This window comes from Kogia breviceps, chromosome 7 (genome assembly GCF_026419965.1).
Source record: "Kogia breviceps isolate mKogBre1 chromosome 7, mKogBre1 haplotype 1, whole genome shotgun sequence".
Lineage (NCBI taxonomy): Eukaryota > Metazoa > Chordata > Mammalia > Artiodactyla > Physeteridae > Kogia > Kogia breviceps.
This window is the reverse complement of record NC_081316.1, coordinates 78,323,020-78,336,690: the sequence shown is the minus strand read 5'-3', so window position 1 is coordinate 78,336,690 and position 13,671 is coordinate 78,323,020. Positions and strand designations below refer to the sequence as shown.

At 45.9% G+C, this 13,671-nt stretch overlaps 1 protein-coding gene across 1 annotated transcript in view; it reads left to right on the top strand.

Annotated features, from left to right (window-relative positions):
• The first annotated feature begins 1,354 nt into the window (after positions 1-1,354).
• The window catches only part of OLFML1 (olfactomedin like 1), a 29,559-nt gene continuing 17,242 nt past the window's right edge, over positions 1,355-13,671 (top strand). Inside the window, exons 1-2 of the mRNA XM_059068988.2 lie at positions 1,355-2,049; positions 4,515-4,803. Of these exons, the coding sequence (XP_058924971.1) occupies positions 1,924-2,049; positions 4,515-4,803 (415 nt within the window). The 5' untranslated portion in view covers positions 1,355-1,923. The remainder of the gene's footprint in view (positions 2,050-4,514; positions 4,804-13,671) is intronic.

The window sequence follows — 13,671 nt, the reverse complement described above, 5'->3', positions numbered from 1 at the left end:
CTCTGGTCTGGGAAGATCCCACATGCTGCGGAGCAACTAAGCCCGCATGCCACAACTACTGAAGCCTGCATGCCTAGAGCCCGTGCTCTGCAACAAGAGAAGCCACTGCAGTGAGAAATCCACGCACCGCAAGGAAGAGGAGCCCCCCGCTCGCTGCAACTAGAGAAAGCCCGTGCGCGGCAACGAAGTGAAGACCCAATGCAGCCGAATAAATAAATAAATAAATTTTAAAAAGGAAAAAAAAAAAAAGAAAATCAACCAGAGCACCTTTAGCATAACACTTTATTCCAAAATGCCAGGCATGAAAAGTTTCCAAAAGAGAATTCTCACTCAGGGAAGGAGGCTGAGTGGGGCGGTATTTTTCATGAGAATTTAAAAGGAGGGGTCAGCAGAAGTTCACCTAGATTGGGGAATACCGTTGCCCCTTGATATCCGTGGGGAATTCGGTCCAGGACTGCCCCATCCCTCATCCCCTACCCCCGCATCCCAAAGATACCAAAATCCTGCGATGCTCACCTTCCTTATATAAAATGGCTTAGTACCCTTAGCCCTCCACATCCGCAGATACAGAGGGCTGAATGTCATCAAAGATAGTTCTTGGAAATATGAGGAATTGTTCTTAAGGATCCAGAGCCATTGTCTGTGATGATACCAAGAGGGTGGGAAGGAACAGCTAGGGGCTATCATCACTTGGAAGAGAGGTAGAGAGGAAGAGCTAATGGGGACAAGGACATGCAAGGGCCACACTGGAAAATTCTTTTAGTGTCTCTTGCAGGGACTAAATACAAACCCAGGTCTTCTGACTCCCGGTCAGAGATCTTTCCACTTCTTGTAGATGTCCAACCTTCTCCACTTTGGTAGGTGATTGAGAAAGAAGCGTGAGTATCCTGGACCCAACCATGGAAGGAGAGGTTGAGATAAGTAGACCTGGATAACAAAGGCAAAAAATTGGAAGATTTTACTATTGTGTCCTAAGGATGTGATTGATCTTCAGCTGGGCTGGGGCCTACAGGAGTTGAGTCCTATGTATTGCTAGCCTGCAGCTGCAAGTGAAGGGAATTCTGCTACTGGAGACTGAGAAAACTCAAGGACCTCCCCACTAAGGAGTTCCATTTCCTGATGGTTTGGCTCTGGAACTGCCCCTGTATCGGTAATTGTTTGGCTCTTAATGAAACTCTTCTGAGTGTGAATCTCAGATTTTTCAGCTATCTCCCCAGGTGGCTAGGCCTGTGGCCCATTGGACCTCCCTCCCCAAGAGGCAATGGGCCCAGCGCCCAGGCTGCTCAGAGACCAGGTATAGCAGAGCTTTCATTTTTCCTTGCTGTGCCTTTAAGAGCTGCAGGAATGCAAAGAGTCTGGAGGAGGGGTGGGGTCTCCCAAAGGGATTTCTGGGGAAAAGGATCCTGGGAATTTGGGCCAGAAACTAAACGGAGAGTCCAACTCTGAGAAGCTGGGGGTGGTGTGTGTTGGGTCAGGCCTGTGATTGGACTGCGGAGTTCTCTAGGGAGGAGGAAAACAAAAGTAAAAAGGAAAGAGCTGGGGAGAGGGGAGAGGCCCACACCGCCGCCCATCCCACCCCTATGCACACTCACCCAGGCCTGGAAGAGGGGACAGCCGCTAGCCTGCCGAGGGTCCGTGTGTGTCAAAGGTGATAGCGACAGATGCTGGACCCAGGGAGACCTCTACCCCAAGTCGGCCTGCAGGGCCTCCGGAGACTGACTCGCCAACAGCTGGACTTGATCACCAGCTTGCTAAGCGAGATCCCGCATCTGAGGGAGTAACTAGCAGACTTTGCTGTCCGGCTGTTTTTGGAGAATTTTTCTCAGCAGCGGCTAGAAAGCGGGAGACCACCACCTGGACCCTTGAGCCTTCTTCGAGAAGCAACAGCAGAAGAGATTCCCACCCTGGGTGGTTTGCAGGACCATGCTGGCTCTTAGGCGAGCTTCTGCTTTCAGGGTTCTGATCCTCACGGCCTTTCTACCCCTGCCGCAGTTCGCCCAGGACCCGGCCATGGTGCACTACATCTATCAGCGCTTTCAAGTCTTGGAGGTAGGTGGCATCTGTGCCCCTGATCTGGGGAACCTGCCTCCCGGAAGTCACTTTATCTTACCCACGCTTCCCTACCTACTGGGATGCATTTTTCAAGATAGTGAATGATAAATAGATGGCTAAAGGCACACTTAATATTTTTCATAGTCTAGTGGTTTCTCCCAGACCTTGAGCAGGGCTTTCCTCTGTCCTCTGATCTGGCAGTTTTTCTCATCCGTAAAATGGGGACAATAATAGAATTTACCTCTTACGGCTATTCTGAAGATTTAATAAATTAATTCCTACTTAGAACATTGCCTGGAGTGGTGGTAAATGTCTAAAATATTATTCAGTTGCTCAATTTTTAAAATAGGAAAATTAAACATTTGGTCACGTTTTCTTCATGTTTTACTATGTCAGGATGATAGCAGATTTTAGTTTTCTTTATGTCTTTTTATGGTGAACCATTAGGTTACTGCAAAAAGTCATGATACTGGTGTCCTGAGAAGCTCTTAGCTTCTTTTGCTGAACTGGACTTGGTTTTAGAAATGAGCAGATTTCAGCAATGTTAAACAGAGAGAAAGTGTTGGGGCCTTTTTCTCCAAGTGTTGCAGCTGCCACTTCATTAAAATTTGCAAAACCCAACATTTTTGCCGCAGGGACAGACTCCCGGGGCCAAATGTAACCCTCTGCTGTAACCTCTGACACACCCTGGCGATGACATTGGCTGTTTCATACTTCGTGCCTTGCTTTTGTGCAAAGTTAAATTTTGATAAATTATTTATCTTCTCTCAAAGACACGCTTATCTCCAATTTTCTATATTTTCCCGAAAACTCTTCAAGTCCAAACTATTTGGTTACAGTCGGGGTAAAACAGTTCCTCAGAGCAGGCTGCACACGTTTCCTAACGTCCGGTGGACTGAGGCCAGGAAGCCATGGATGAAATGTTCCCAGGCCGGTGGCCTCTTGCTGCTGCCTCATTTGCTCTCTCCTCAGACACCTCCTGCCCAGTCTCACCTCCTTAAATGTGCCAGAACTACTCTCAACCATGATCCCTCTTCATTTACCACCGACCTGCCTTGGGGATCAGCTCCAGTCACATCCCTGCAAGCTTTCCCCAATACTCAAATCTGTCTGCAGACAAGGGTATCGAGTATAGACTGATACTTTCATAGCTATGAATGTGGATTTAGAAAGATAGGGATACAATTTATATAGGTCTTCCCACCCCGATCGTGGTAACCTGGGCGGGAAGTTGAGTCCCCAGGTGATCCACCAGGCCAAGGCAGACACATAGCAACAAAGTGATGCCATCTCCACACTGAGGGACTTGTGTCAGAGGGGTAAGGAAAAAGAGGATAGATTTAGACAATTTCTCTCTCCTCCCTCTCTTTCCCTCTCATCCTTTCTGTTTCTCTCTCCCTCTCTATTTCTGTCTCTCTCTCCCTCCTTCCTTCCCTCCCTTCTTCTCACACACTCTCCCCACGCCCACCTTTCTCTGTCTCTTTCATTCATCAATGAACAGTCTTACATCCTGCTGTTTGGAGTATATATTAATATTTTTACAACTTTTATGGAGAGCATTTTGGTAAACCGCCAAATGGTCTTTAAGTATACATGCTGTTTGACCCAGCAACCCCTCCCATTTCCATCCTTCATTTATTTATCTTTCATTCAGCAAGTATTTATTGAGTATGACTGTGTGCCAGGCCCTGTGCAGGTGCTGGGGATGGAGCTCACATCTGGAAATGTATCCTCAGAAAATAACCAGAGAAATACACAAATATGTAAGGACAAAGATTTTCTTCAGCATTGTTTGAACGGCAGAACATTGAAAACTACATAAATGTCCATTAAAAAGAGTCTAATGGAATAAATAATGGGATGTCAATTCAATGGAATTGTGTCATTAAAATTATGGTATAGATATATATGAATTGGTATTGAAATATGTTCACAATATATCAGCAAGCTAAAAATATGTTATAGGGCTTCCCTGGTGGCACAGTGGTTGAGAATCCGCCTGCCGATGCAGGGGTCACGGGTTCGTGCCCTGGTCCGGGAGGATCCCACATGCCGCGGAGCGGCTGGGCCCGTGAGCCGTGGCCGCTGAGCCTGCGCTTCCGGAGCCCGTGCTCCCCAACGGGAGAGGCCACAACAGTGAGAGGCCCGCGCAACACACACACACATACAAAAAAAAAAAAAAAAAAAAAAACCCTAAAAATATGTTATAAAACATACATGTAGCAAAATCACATTAAAAATATGTTTATATATGTAGACTACATGCATGGGAAAACTTTTAAAGATTTGTACACTAAAGTGTCAATAGTCCTTTGAATTAAGGAACTGTGGGTGATTTTTATTTCCCCCCCTTTTGACTACCTGTATCTTAAAAGTCTTTTTCCTGTGAACGAGAGCTGTTGATACTACCTGGGCAAGTTAAATAACTGGCAGTAATTTGGGAATTTATTTTCTGACTGAAGCAAGGGCTGCAGAAATGTACCCAAGCAACGAGAGAATACATAGAAGACTTCCGAGAGTTCTCGAAAAACATATCCATTATGCTGGGACGATGTCAGACGTACACAAGTGAGTCCAAGAGTGCGGTCCATAACCTGGCACTGAGAGTCGAACGTGCCCAGCGGGAGATCGACTACCTGGAGTACCTGCGGGAGGCTGAGGTGTGCACAGAGTCAGAGGACACGATGCTGGCAGAAAAGCGAGTCCAAGAAGCTGAGGAGGAGAAAAGGATCCGGACACTGCTCAATGCAAGTAAGAGAGCTGCGTCTTTTATTACCCCTTCCGGGGACTCCCACCCAGGTACGGGGTCTGACCCAGTAAGGACTGGATATGTGCTCTTGTGGGCATGTGCTGGGAGAGAAACCTTATCGGTCGGGGCACGGGTGTCCAAAGGAAAATCCATTCTCAGAAAGCAGCTTTCCCCTTCCCAGAAAGTTCCTAAAGTCCCCGTAGAAGATCAGGGCTACGGTGTTAGAAGTCAGCCCAGGAAGGGCATCTCGAGGTAGAGCTTGGTTTGACAGAGGTGTGTGGTCCCCTGCCATGAAGAGTGGCAGGTTGGTGGATTCTCCCAGTGCCCTGGGAGTAGGGAGAGGCTGCAAATGTGCCCAGAAACATTGTGAAATTGGACATGGCAGCAGCCAACCCTCAGGGCCAGGAGCTACAGTGAATTATTATTGTGTATTCTGTTGGGATGATGATATATTCAAGGTATTTGTCTCCAATCTTGGGATCCATCAGGGTCACTTCCAGGCCGTTAAGAATAATGGTTAGGAGCTCAAATGATAATAGCAAGTATCAAGCAACAAAAGCATAAATGAGAAGGAAAATTTCCATTTCATTAAAACAATGAGGGAGACAAGTCCCCCACCTCAGAGGCTGTATTCTGAGATGGTTTCATTGCAAATAGGAAAACTTTATTTATATGCTAATGATGCCTGCCCCAAATGTAAGAAATTTCACCAGGTAAATAAGACAAAGCTGAATGCCGGTAATGGGCTAAGGATTTCACTTATTGGGCTAAGGGTTTCACGTATCTTTTCTTTTTCTTTTTTCTTTTTTTTTTTTTTTTAAATTTATTTATCTTTGGCTGCATTGGGTCCTCATTGCCGCGCAGGCTTTCTCTAATTGCGGCAAGTGGGGGGGGGCACCCGTCGTTGCGGGTGCGCGGGCTTCTCACTGTAGTGGCCTCTCCCGTTGCAGAGCACGGGCTCTAGGCGTGTGGGCCCCAGTAGTCGTGGCACGCGGGCTCCAGAGCGCAGGCTCAGTAGTTGTGGCGCACGGGCCCAGTTGCTCCGCGACATGTGGAACCTTCCCGGACCAGGGATCGAACCCATGTCCCCTGCATTGGCAGGTGGACTCCCAACAACTATGCCACCAGGGAAGCCCCTCATGTATCTTTTCAATGTAATCCTTGTAAAAACTCCATGGGTCTTTCAAAATGAGGTGACATTTGATCTGACTTTTGAACAAAGAAGTTAGAGAAGGATGAGCAGAGGGTGTGTTAAGTGAGGGTGCAGCAGATCAAAGGCAGGTAACACTTCCACATGTAGATCTGCAGTGATGGCCGAGTGGAAGCTGTGTGGGGCAGGTGAGTGCAGGGAAGCAAGGCTGAAGGGTTCAGTAGCACCCAGATAATGAAAGACCTTGCTTGCTAAGCTAAGGGGGTTGAACGTGACTGAAGAAACTGTTGAGAACCATTGAACAATTTTAAGCAGGGCCATGATGTGCAGGAAGAGGACAAGACTAGAGAGAGAACACTAATCAGGGAAATACTGCAGTAAATTGGGTAATGAGTGATGGTGTCTGCGTGAAGTGTCAGGGAGATAGATGGAGAAGGACAGATGGATTTCAGAGTCACTGAGAATTGGAATATACTTGGCTTTGTGACAGATAATTAAATGTGAAAAATGAGTGAGAGAGATGAGTCCAGGATGCTTCCTGAGTTTTTGGCCTAGGCCATTGGGTGGTTGGTCTGAAGTATGCTGAAAAAGGTAACCCAAGAGGCGTTGTGGAGCACTTACGACTTTACTGTTTTTGATTTTGCTTTTTGGAGCACTTATTACTCTGAGATCTTCTAGTTCGTTTATTTGCTCGATGCTCATTTTCTGCCTCCCCATCTCAAATGTCAGCTCTATGAGAGCCTGGATCCTGCCTTTTCATGTTCGATGCTGTGTCCCAGTGCCTAGAATAGTGTCTATGTTCAATAAATACTTGTTGGTGAATAACTAAGGGGACGAATGAATGAAGGGACGGAGGGGCTTGTTAGCACAGACAGAGGGGTTATTAGGTTTGGGTAGAAAAGAGAAAATCTTATCTCTGAGTCAGAAGACAGAGAAGAGGGTCCCTTATCTATATTATGAAGCACTTGGTCAAGTTGGTCAAGTGAGTGGTCCTTTTTGGCCCTGTCTTGAGATGAACGTCCTCCTTCTGAGAGGGAGCTGCTGGGGGTAAGCATGGGACAAGGGACTGGGGAAGAGGGCAAGGAGGAGCCAGTGGAAAAGGAACAGCTCCCTCAAAAGCTGATGGGGAGGATTGGGTGTTAAATGTAGCCTGAGCTAGAATGTGCTCTCCCCAGGGGTGAGGGAGGACCCCAAGCCTGAACGATGGTGCTGGATTGGATCTCTGAGACACTCTAAGCCCCTCAAGCCTTGAGGTTGCCCCTTTCCACTCCAGCTAGAGCTCAGCAGAGGTCCTGAGTCTGGACTTTCTGCTTTTTTCAACCCTTGTCCTCTGTCTCATCCCTCAGACCCTAGAGGCATAAAATATTCCCTCTCCCAGCTCCATGGTGAGTGAAAACTCTTTCGACTTTTCAGTGATGGCTGCTTCCATGCCTGTTGCCTCGGGAGCCCTCTTTTGATGATTTGTCAGTTTATGATTCAACAAGCACTTTTTGCCTCGACTCTTGGATGGGCCCTGTGCTCACAGCAGGGACAGAGGAAGGAGTGGAACATGTCTGCATCCTGCACTGACTTTCTTACAGCTTCTCTCGCCTCTGGTTTTGCCTCCTACTGCTGTCTGCTGTCTCACAGACCTTCCCACAACACACATGGCTGTAGAATGTTTTTGCCGGTTTGCCATCAATTATCAACAGCCATAAAAAACCCCTTCAAATCTCAGCCTTTTATATGAGGAAGACCCTTCAGAAGGTGGCCTGAGCTGATCTCCAGCTTCTTCTCCCATAATTTACCCACATGCAGTAGCAATTAAAACAAACAAACAACCATATATATATGTATATATATATTTCTACCTACCTTTTTTTTGTGTGTGTGTGTGTGGTACGCGGGCCTCTCACTGTTGAGGCCTCTCCCGTTGCGGAGCACAAGCTCCGGACACGCAGGCTCAGCGGCCATGGCTCACGGGCCCAGCCGCTCCACGGCATGTGGGATCTTCCCGGACTGGGGCACGAACCTGTGTCCCCTGCATCGGCAGGCGGACTCACAACCACTGCGCCACCAGGGAAGCCCTCTACCTACCTTTTATGTCTCAAAAATTCTGTGGATTCTCTGTAAACACTTCTGCCCCCTTCCCCAGCTCCCACCTCCCGGCCCCACCAGACGGATTGGCCCCTAGTCCTCCTGGAGCACCTCTCTCAATCTTCCAAGGCAGCACTAACTCTCAACCACGCATATCTGTGTGTGTTTGACTCCTCAGCCAGACCATGAATATACTGACGTCTTCATTCCTGTACTCAGAGAGCCAGGGTCAGGGCAAAATCATCTATAGAAGAGACACTGAAGGTAGAGAGCCCTCAGAACTTGTTAGGGAAAGACAGACCTGTAAACAATCACAACTGCGTGATTACTGCTCTCTGACCTATTATTTCCAGAAGTCCTGTGCCCAAGGATGGACTTTGGAATGCCAGCGTATCCCCCTTCCATGCACTGTTTTGTATTTTACATACTGTGCCCGTCCCCCATGGTTTTGGCCATGTATCTTAGTAACTATGCCTGTATTCGTTATTCTAATGCTGTGTAACAAATCACCACAGCTCTAGCAGTTTAAAATAATATACATGTATTATGTTAGAGTTTCTTTGGGCTCAGGTGTCCAGGCACAGCTCAGCTGGATGCTTCGTTCGACAGTCTCACGAGGGTACAGTCAAGGTGTTGGCTGGGCTCCATTCTCACCTGGAGCTCAGGATCCTCTTCCAAGTTCATTGACGTTGGCAGAATTCACTTTCCTGTGGTTGTCGGGCGGAGGCCTCAGCTTCGAGAAGCCGCTCCTCTTCACAGGCAGCTCACAATGTGGCTACTGCTCCCTCGGGGCCAGGAGGAGAGCGCCTCTCTTTGGGAAGTGCTCAGTCTCTCTTTTAAGAGTTTTTATCTGATTTAGGTCAAGCCCACCCCTAATCATCTTCCTTTTGATTAACTCAAAATCAACTGATTTTGGACCTTAATTATATCTACAAAATCTCTTTAGCTTTGTCTCATAATGTAACCTAGTCAAGGAGGACAATCATATTCACAGGTGCAGCCCTCACTCAAGGGGAGGGGAGTATGTAGGGCATGACCATGGTGGTGGAAACCTTAGAATTCTGCCCATCCCAGCCAGTGCTGTCACCTGTACCCACCTTCTTCCCACAAGGCTCCCATCTTCCTATCTTCCAACCTTGGCCGCTGGGACTGTGCCAACTGTGAAACTTTCACTAGAATCTCTAGGACTCAAGTCAGCATCCTTGTGTGGGCAAATATGGGATTATGGGCTAGGGAGGGTCACCAGAGGTCACATCAAGAGTTTCATTCATACATACATGCCATCTTAGAGAGTGTTTTCAGAAAACCTAGAGGGAGAAGATAACATAACTTCCTTGGAAAAGTCAACATTGTGTCTTAGGAGATTTCCAGAAAATTCTAACATCAGTCTAAATGGTTCTCGTTTATTCTAGGAATATTTATTGGGCAACTACAAAGGGCCAGATACTGGGGATAATAAATAAGGTAGAGTTGCTCTGTAGTTAAGCCATTTCCTATAGAGCTGTTCTCAAGTCTCCAGCCTTTATTGAGAGATGATCCACGAATGATGTTCACGTGAGGACCACAATTCCAGGATGTTTGGACTAAGGTAAAATTCTTAGCATCTTAACTCTAACACATACGGACTCTCTCTCCTCCTTTCTCTCTCTCTCTCTCTCTCTCTTTCTGTCTCTCACGCACACAATTTAGAATGCAGTGACTGAAAGGTATTTGAATACAATTTAACTTATATTTTAAACTCATCCCAAGTCTTTGGTACTATAACTGTTATAAGTAAAAAGAAATTTTACATTGCACTTGGCAACTTATGGCAAAGCACCACTGGCTCAGATACCCAGATTGAGAATTTATCCAACTAACTGTCTTTGGCAGATTCCACAGGCTGTATTCATGGGTGGATCAGAAGAGTATTAACCTCTTCTTAACTTGTAAATAGCTTGTAAAGAAAAATTCTCAAGGCAGTCAGAATAAGCCATTATAGCATTACTTTACTTCCTGTTTTAGTCCGGCTCCTTTATTTGCAAGGGTGCATGCAAATTACCTCCAGTAACCCTCTCCCTGCTGAAGTAAATAACTCATATCTGTTGTTAGATCATGTTTGAGAGGAGAATGTCTATTGCTGCCAATTCAAATGCCTCTGGGGTCCATTCAGGTATAAATGTGTGTGCCTCATACTGAAAGCCATTAAAAACCAAACAAAATAAAAAAATTTTTAAAAACGAGCGTAAAATCCACTAGAAACCAAATAAAACATATTTATGAGCCAACTCTCAAGGTCCATTAGTTTGCGATGAGTGGAACAAAACAGTAAGAGATGTATAACTCTAAATTGCAACAGAGGTATCTCCCACAAAGGAGGGCATTGAGGGTACACACAGGTGTAAGCGCAGGAGGGTATGAGAGTACGTGTGCGCACACACATACACACACACAGAAGTTACTGCATTCGCGGAGCAGCAGTGCCAAAGGTGTATGTACAGCTTATCCTATGCTGCCTCTGGGACAGTCCCATAGGTCACTGTGCTGGGTTCAGAAAGGCCAACGGACATGATACTCTTCTGTGTATCCGGCCAGAAGGCCTGTGGTCTATGAGGATACCTCCAGGACCATCACTACAGGTATTAATAGAAGATCCCAAAGTTGTTTTAGCTGATGGCTTTTGGCTCCAGGTGTAGTGCACCTCCCCATTCATTCTCTCTCTGACTCATTCATTTGTTCATTCATTCAACAAATGTCTAACTGAATTCCATATATACGTTGGCATTGTGCCAGGCATTAGAGATGGACAATTGAATAGGATAACATTCTTGTCCTCAAAAAGCTTACAGCCAAGTGGGAAAACCATCCATACAAACACAGAATAACAGGTGGGGTGATGCCTGTTCTGATGGAGGGTGTCACAGAAGCACAGGGGCAGGCATTCAGTAATTAAGTAAGGTCAAGGTTGCCATGGAGATGGGGATGGGGGAGACCATGGAATCTGGAATGTGACCCTCAAGCCAAGTTTTAATGCTGGAAAAGAACTAATTACATGGAGAACAGAGTAAAGGGCACTTCGAGCAAATGACCAGCATGTGGATGTACAAAGGCCTAATCGGGCTTAGGATTCAGTAGACCTCAGGTGTAGGGAGACGTGGAGAGGAGATGAAAGAACCAGACAAGACCTAAGCTCCTTTGTGCTGAGCCTCTTCACTTTCTAGCTGTGGGGAATGAAAGTAATATGAATAAGAGTAGCTGAGAGTTATTGAGCTCTTATTATATACCAGCTAATCTTTAAGTATTTTCTATGTCTTGTTGGATTATATCAGCTAATTCTCACAACAAACTTATGTGACAGGTATTATAATTAACCCCCATTTTATAGATGTGGAAATCGGGGCGCTGAGTGAATGAGTCATTTGTCCAAGGTCTTACAGCTAACTGACGCCAGAGGAGGATTCAAACCCAGGCAGGCCTACTCCTACATATGCTAACCTTTCCCATCGTGCTGTTTTGCGTAATAGTGGTAATAAGCAGGGGAGTGTCCGGGCTCAGATGGAGGTTTTGAGGAAGATCATTCTGGCTCCAGTGTTCAGAATGGACTGACAGTGGGGGGGGTTTGAGTGCTCATAGCAGGGAGAGCCTGGGCCAGTCGGGCCATCTGCAGGGCTGTCACAGAGGCCTTCAGGTAGCAGCCCTCGGCTCTGAGACTAAATACCTGCACCCAGAAGTATTATTATTGTGGGACATGCATAAAGACCATGTCAGGCCTCTTCGTTGTTATTTGATGATGATTCCTACTCACAAACAGATTGCTTTAAATCATTCTTTAAAATCCTGTCCAAGAAGTGTCAGTTCCCCCCTCTCTCCAACCCTTGGTTTTTTTTTTGTTTGTTTGTTTGTTTTTTTTGCGGTATGCGGGCCTCTCACTGTTGTGGCCTCTCCCGTTGCGGAGCACAGGCTCCGGATGCGCAGGCTCAGCGGCCATGGCTCACGGGCTTAGTTGCTCCGCGGCATGTGGGATCTTCCCAGACCAGGGCACGAACCCGTGTCTCCTGCATCGGCAGGCGGATTCTCAACCACTGCGCCACCAGGGAAGCCCCAAACCCTTGGTTTTTAATTCCCTGCCTTTACTTCATTTATTTTTAAATAATGAAATTCCTCTGCTTTCCCCCACTATTCTCTCAGTTAACAGAAGAGTCCCACACACTCTCTCCTGGGCTAGAAATCTCAGGAGCATTCCTTTGGCCCTCATCTGATAAGTCGCTCAATAGATTCTTCCTTCTGAATATCTCTCAAGTTGATTCTTTCCATCTACACAGCTCTCTCATCACCTCCAGTCCCGACTACTGCAGAAGACTCCTAACTGATCTTCCTTTTCCAGGGTTTCATCCTGTATTGCCACCAGGGTTATCTTGATAAAATTACTGCATCAGTGCTTATCATCTTTGATGGCAGCCACAACCTACAGGGTAAAGCAAACCCCCTAAAATAACATAAAGAAAGCCCTTTATAACTGACCCCAACCTAGCTTTCTTCAAATAATTTGTTTTGTTATTCTCTCTGAAAGTAATACCTGCTGATTAAATAAAAACCATGAATATTGTACATACTATATCTATTGTATTTACTGTTATTGTAAAAGTAGATAACAAGCCAATTGAACAACTTTTTAAAAAGTTTTCTTTAAGTTCTTCATTTTTTTATTGAGGTATAGTTGATTTGCAGTGTTTCAGGTATATAGCAAAGTGATTCAGATATATATCTGAAAATATATATATATATTCTTTTTCAGATTCTTTTCCATTATAGGTTATTATGAGATACTGAATATAGTTCCCTGTGCTATACAGTAGTTCCTTGTTGTTTATCTATTTTTTATATAGTCGTGTGTATCTGTTAATCCCAAATTCCTAATTTATTCCCCCCCCCCTTTCCCCTTTGGTAACTGTAAGTTTTGAACACAGCAACTTTTAACATTTCTCAGCTTAGTCTTGTGCCACAACTGCCAGTTACCATTCACCTGATGCTCTGTGCTGTGTTGAATCTGCTATTCTGAAAACATAAAATATACTCCATGCATCTCTGCACTATTCATGCTGTGTTCCCCAAGTCTAACACAGTGCCTGGAACAGAGTAGGGATCAGTATTTTCTAACCTTGAGGAGTAGTTTCTTGGAAAGTGGAAGCAACTGTTTGCCAGGAATTCCATTATGCCTCTTGTATCTGATATGTTTTCCAATGCCCATGACAGCTCTGCTAGGTAGATAGTATTATGACTTCTTTCCAGGTGATGAAACTGTGTCTCAGAGTTTCATGTAGTCCGATCTTCCTCCCACTTTCCTGCTACACTGAAGAGTAAGCACCACCCCTAGACACACTAGATCCATCTCAGTCTCTCCCTATCTGCTCATCGTTCCCTTACCCGGACCCCACACCAGGTATCTGCCACAATAATGCTGCATGACAAGCCACTTCGAAAGTTAGTGGTTTAAAACAATCATTGACTATTTCTCAGGAGTCCACAGGGCAGCTGGGCAGTTCTGTTGGCCTGGGCCTGGCTTAGCTATTCTCGGCAGGGCTCCCTAGTGCATCTACAATTAGTGACACGTTGCCCAGGAGATGGCTGGTTGAGGATGGCCTCAGCTGCAATGGCTTGATTCTTC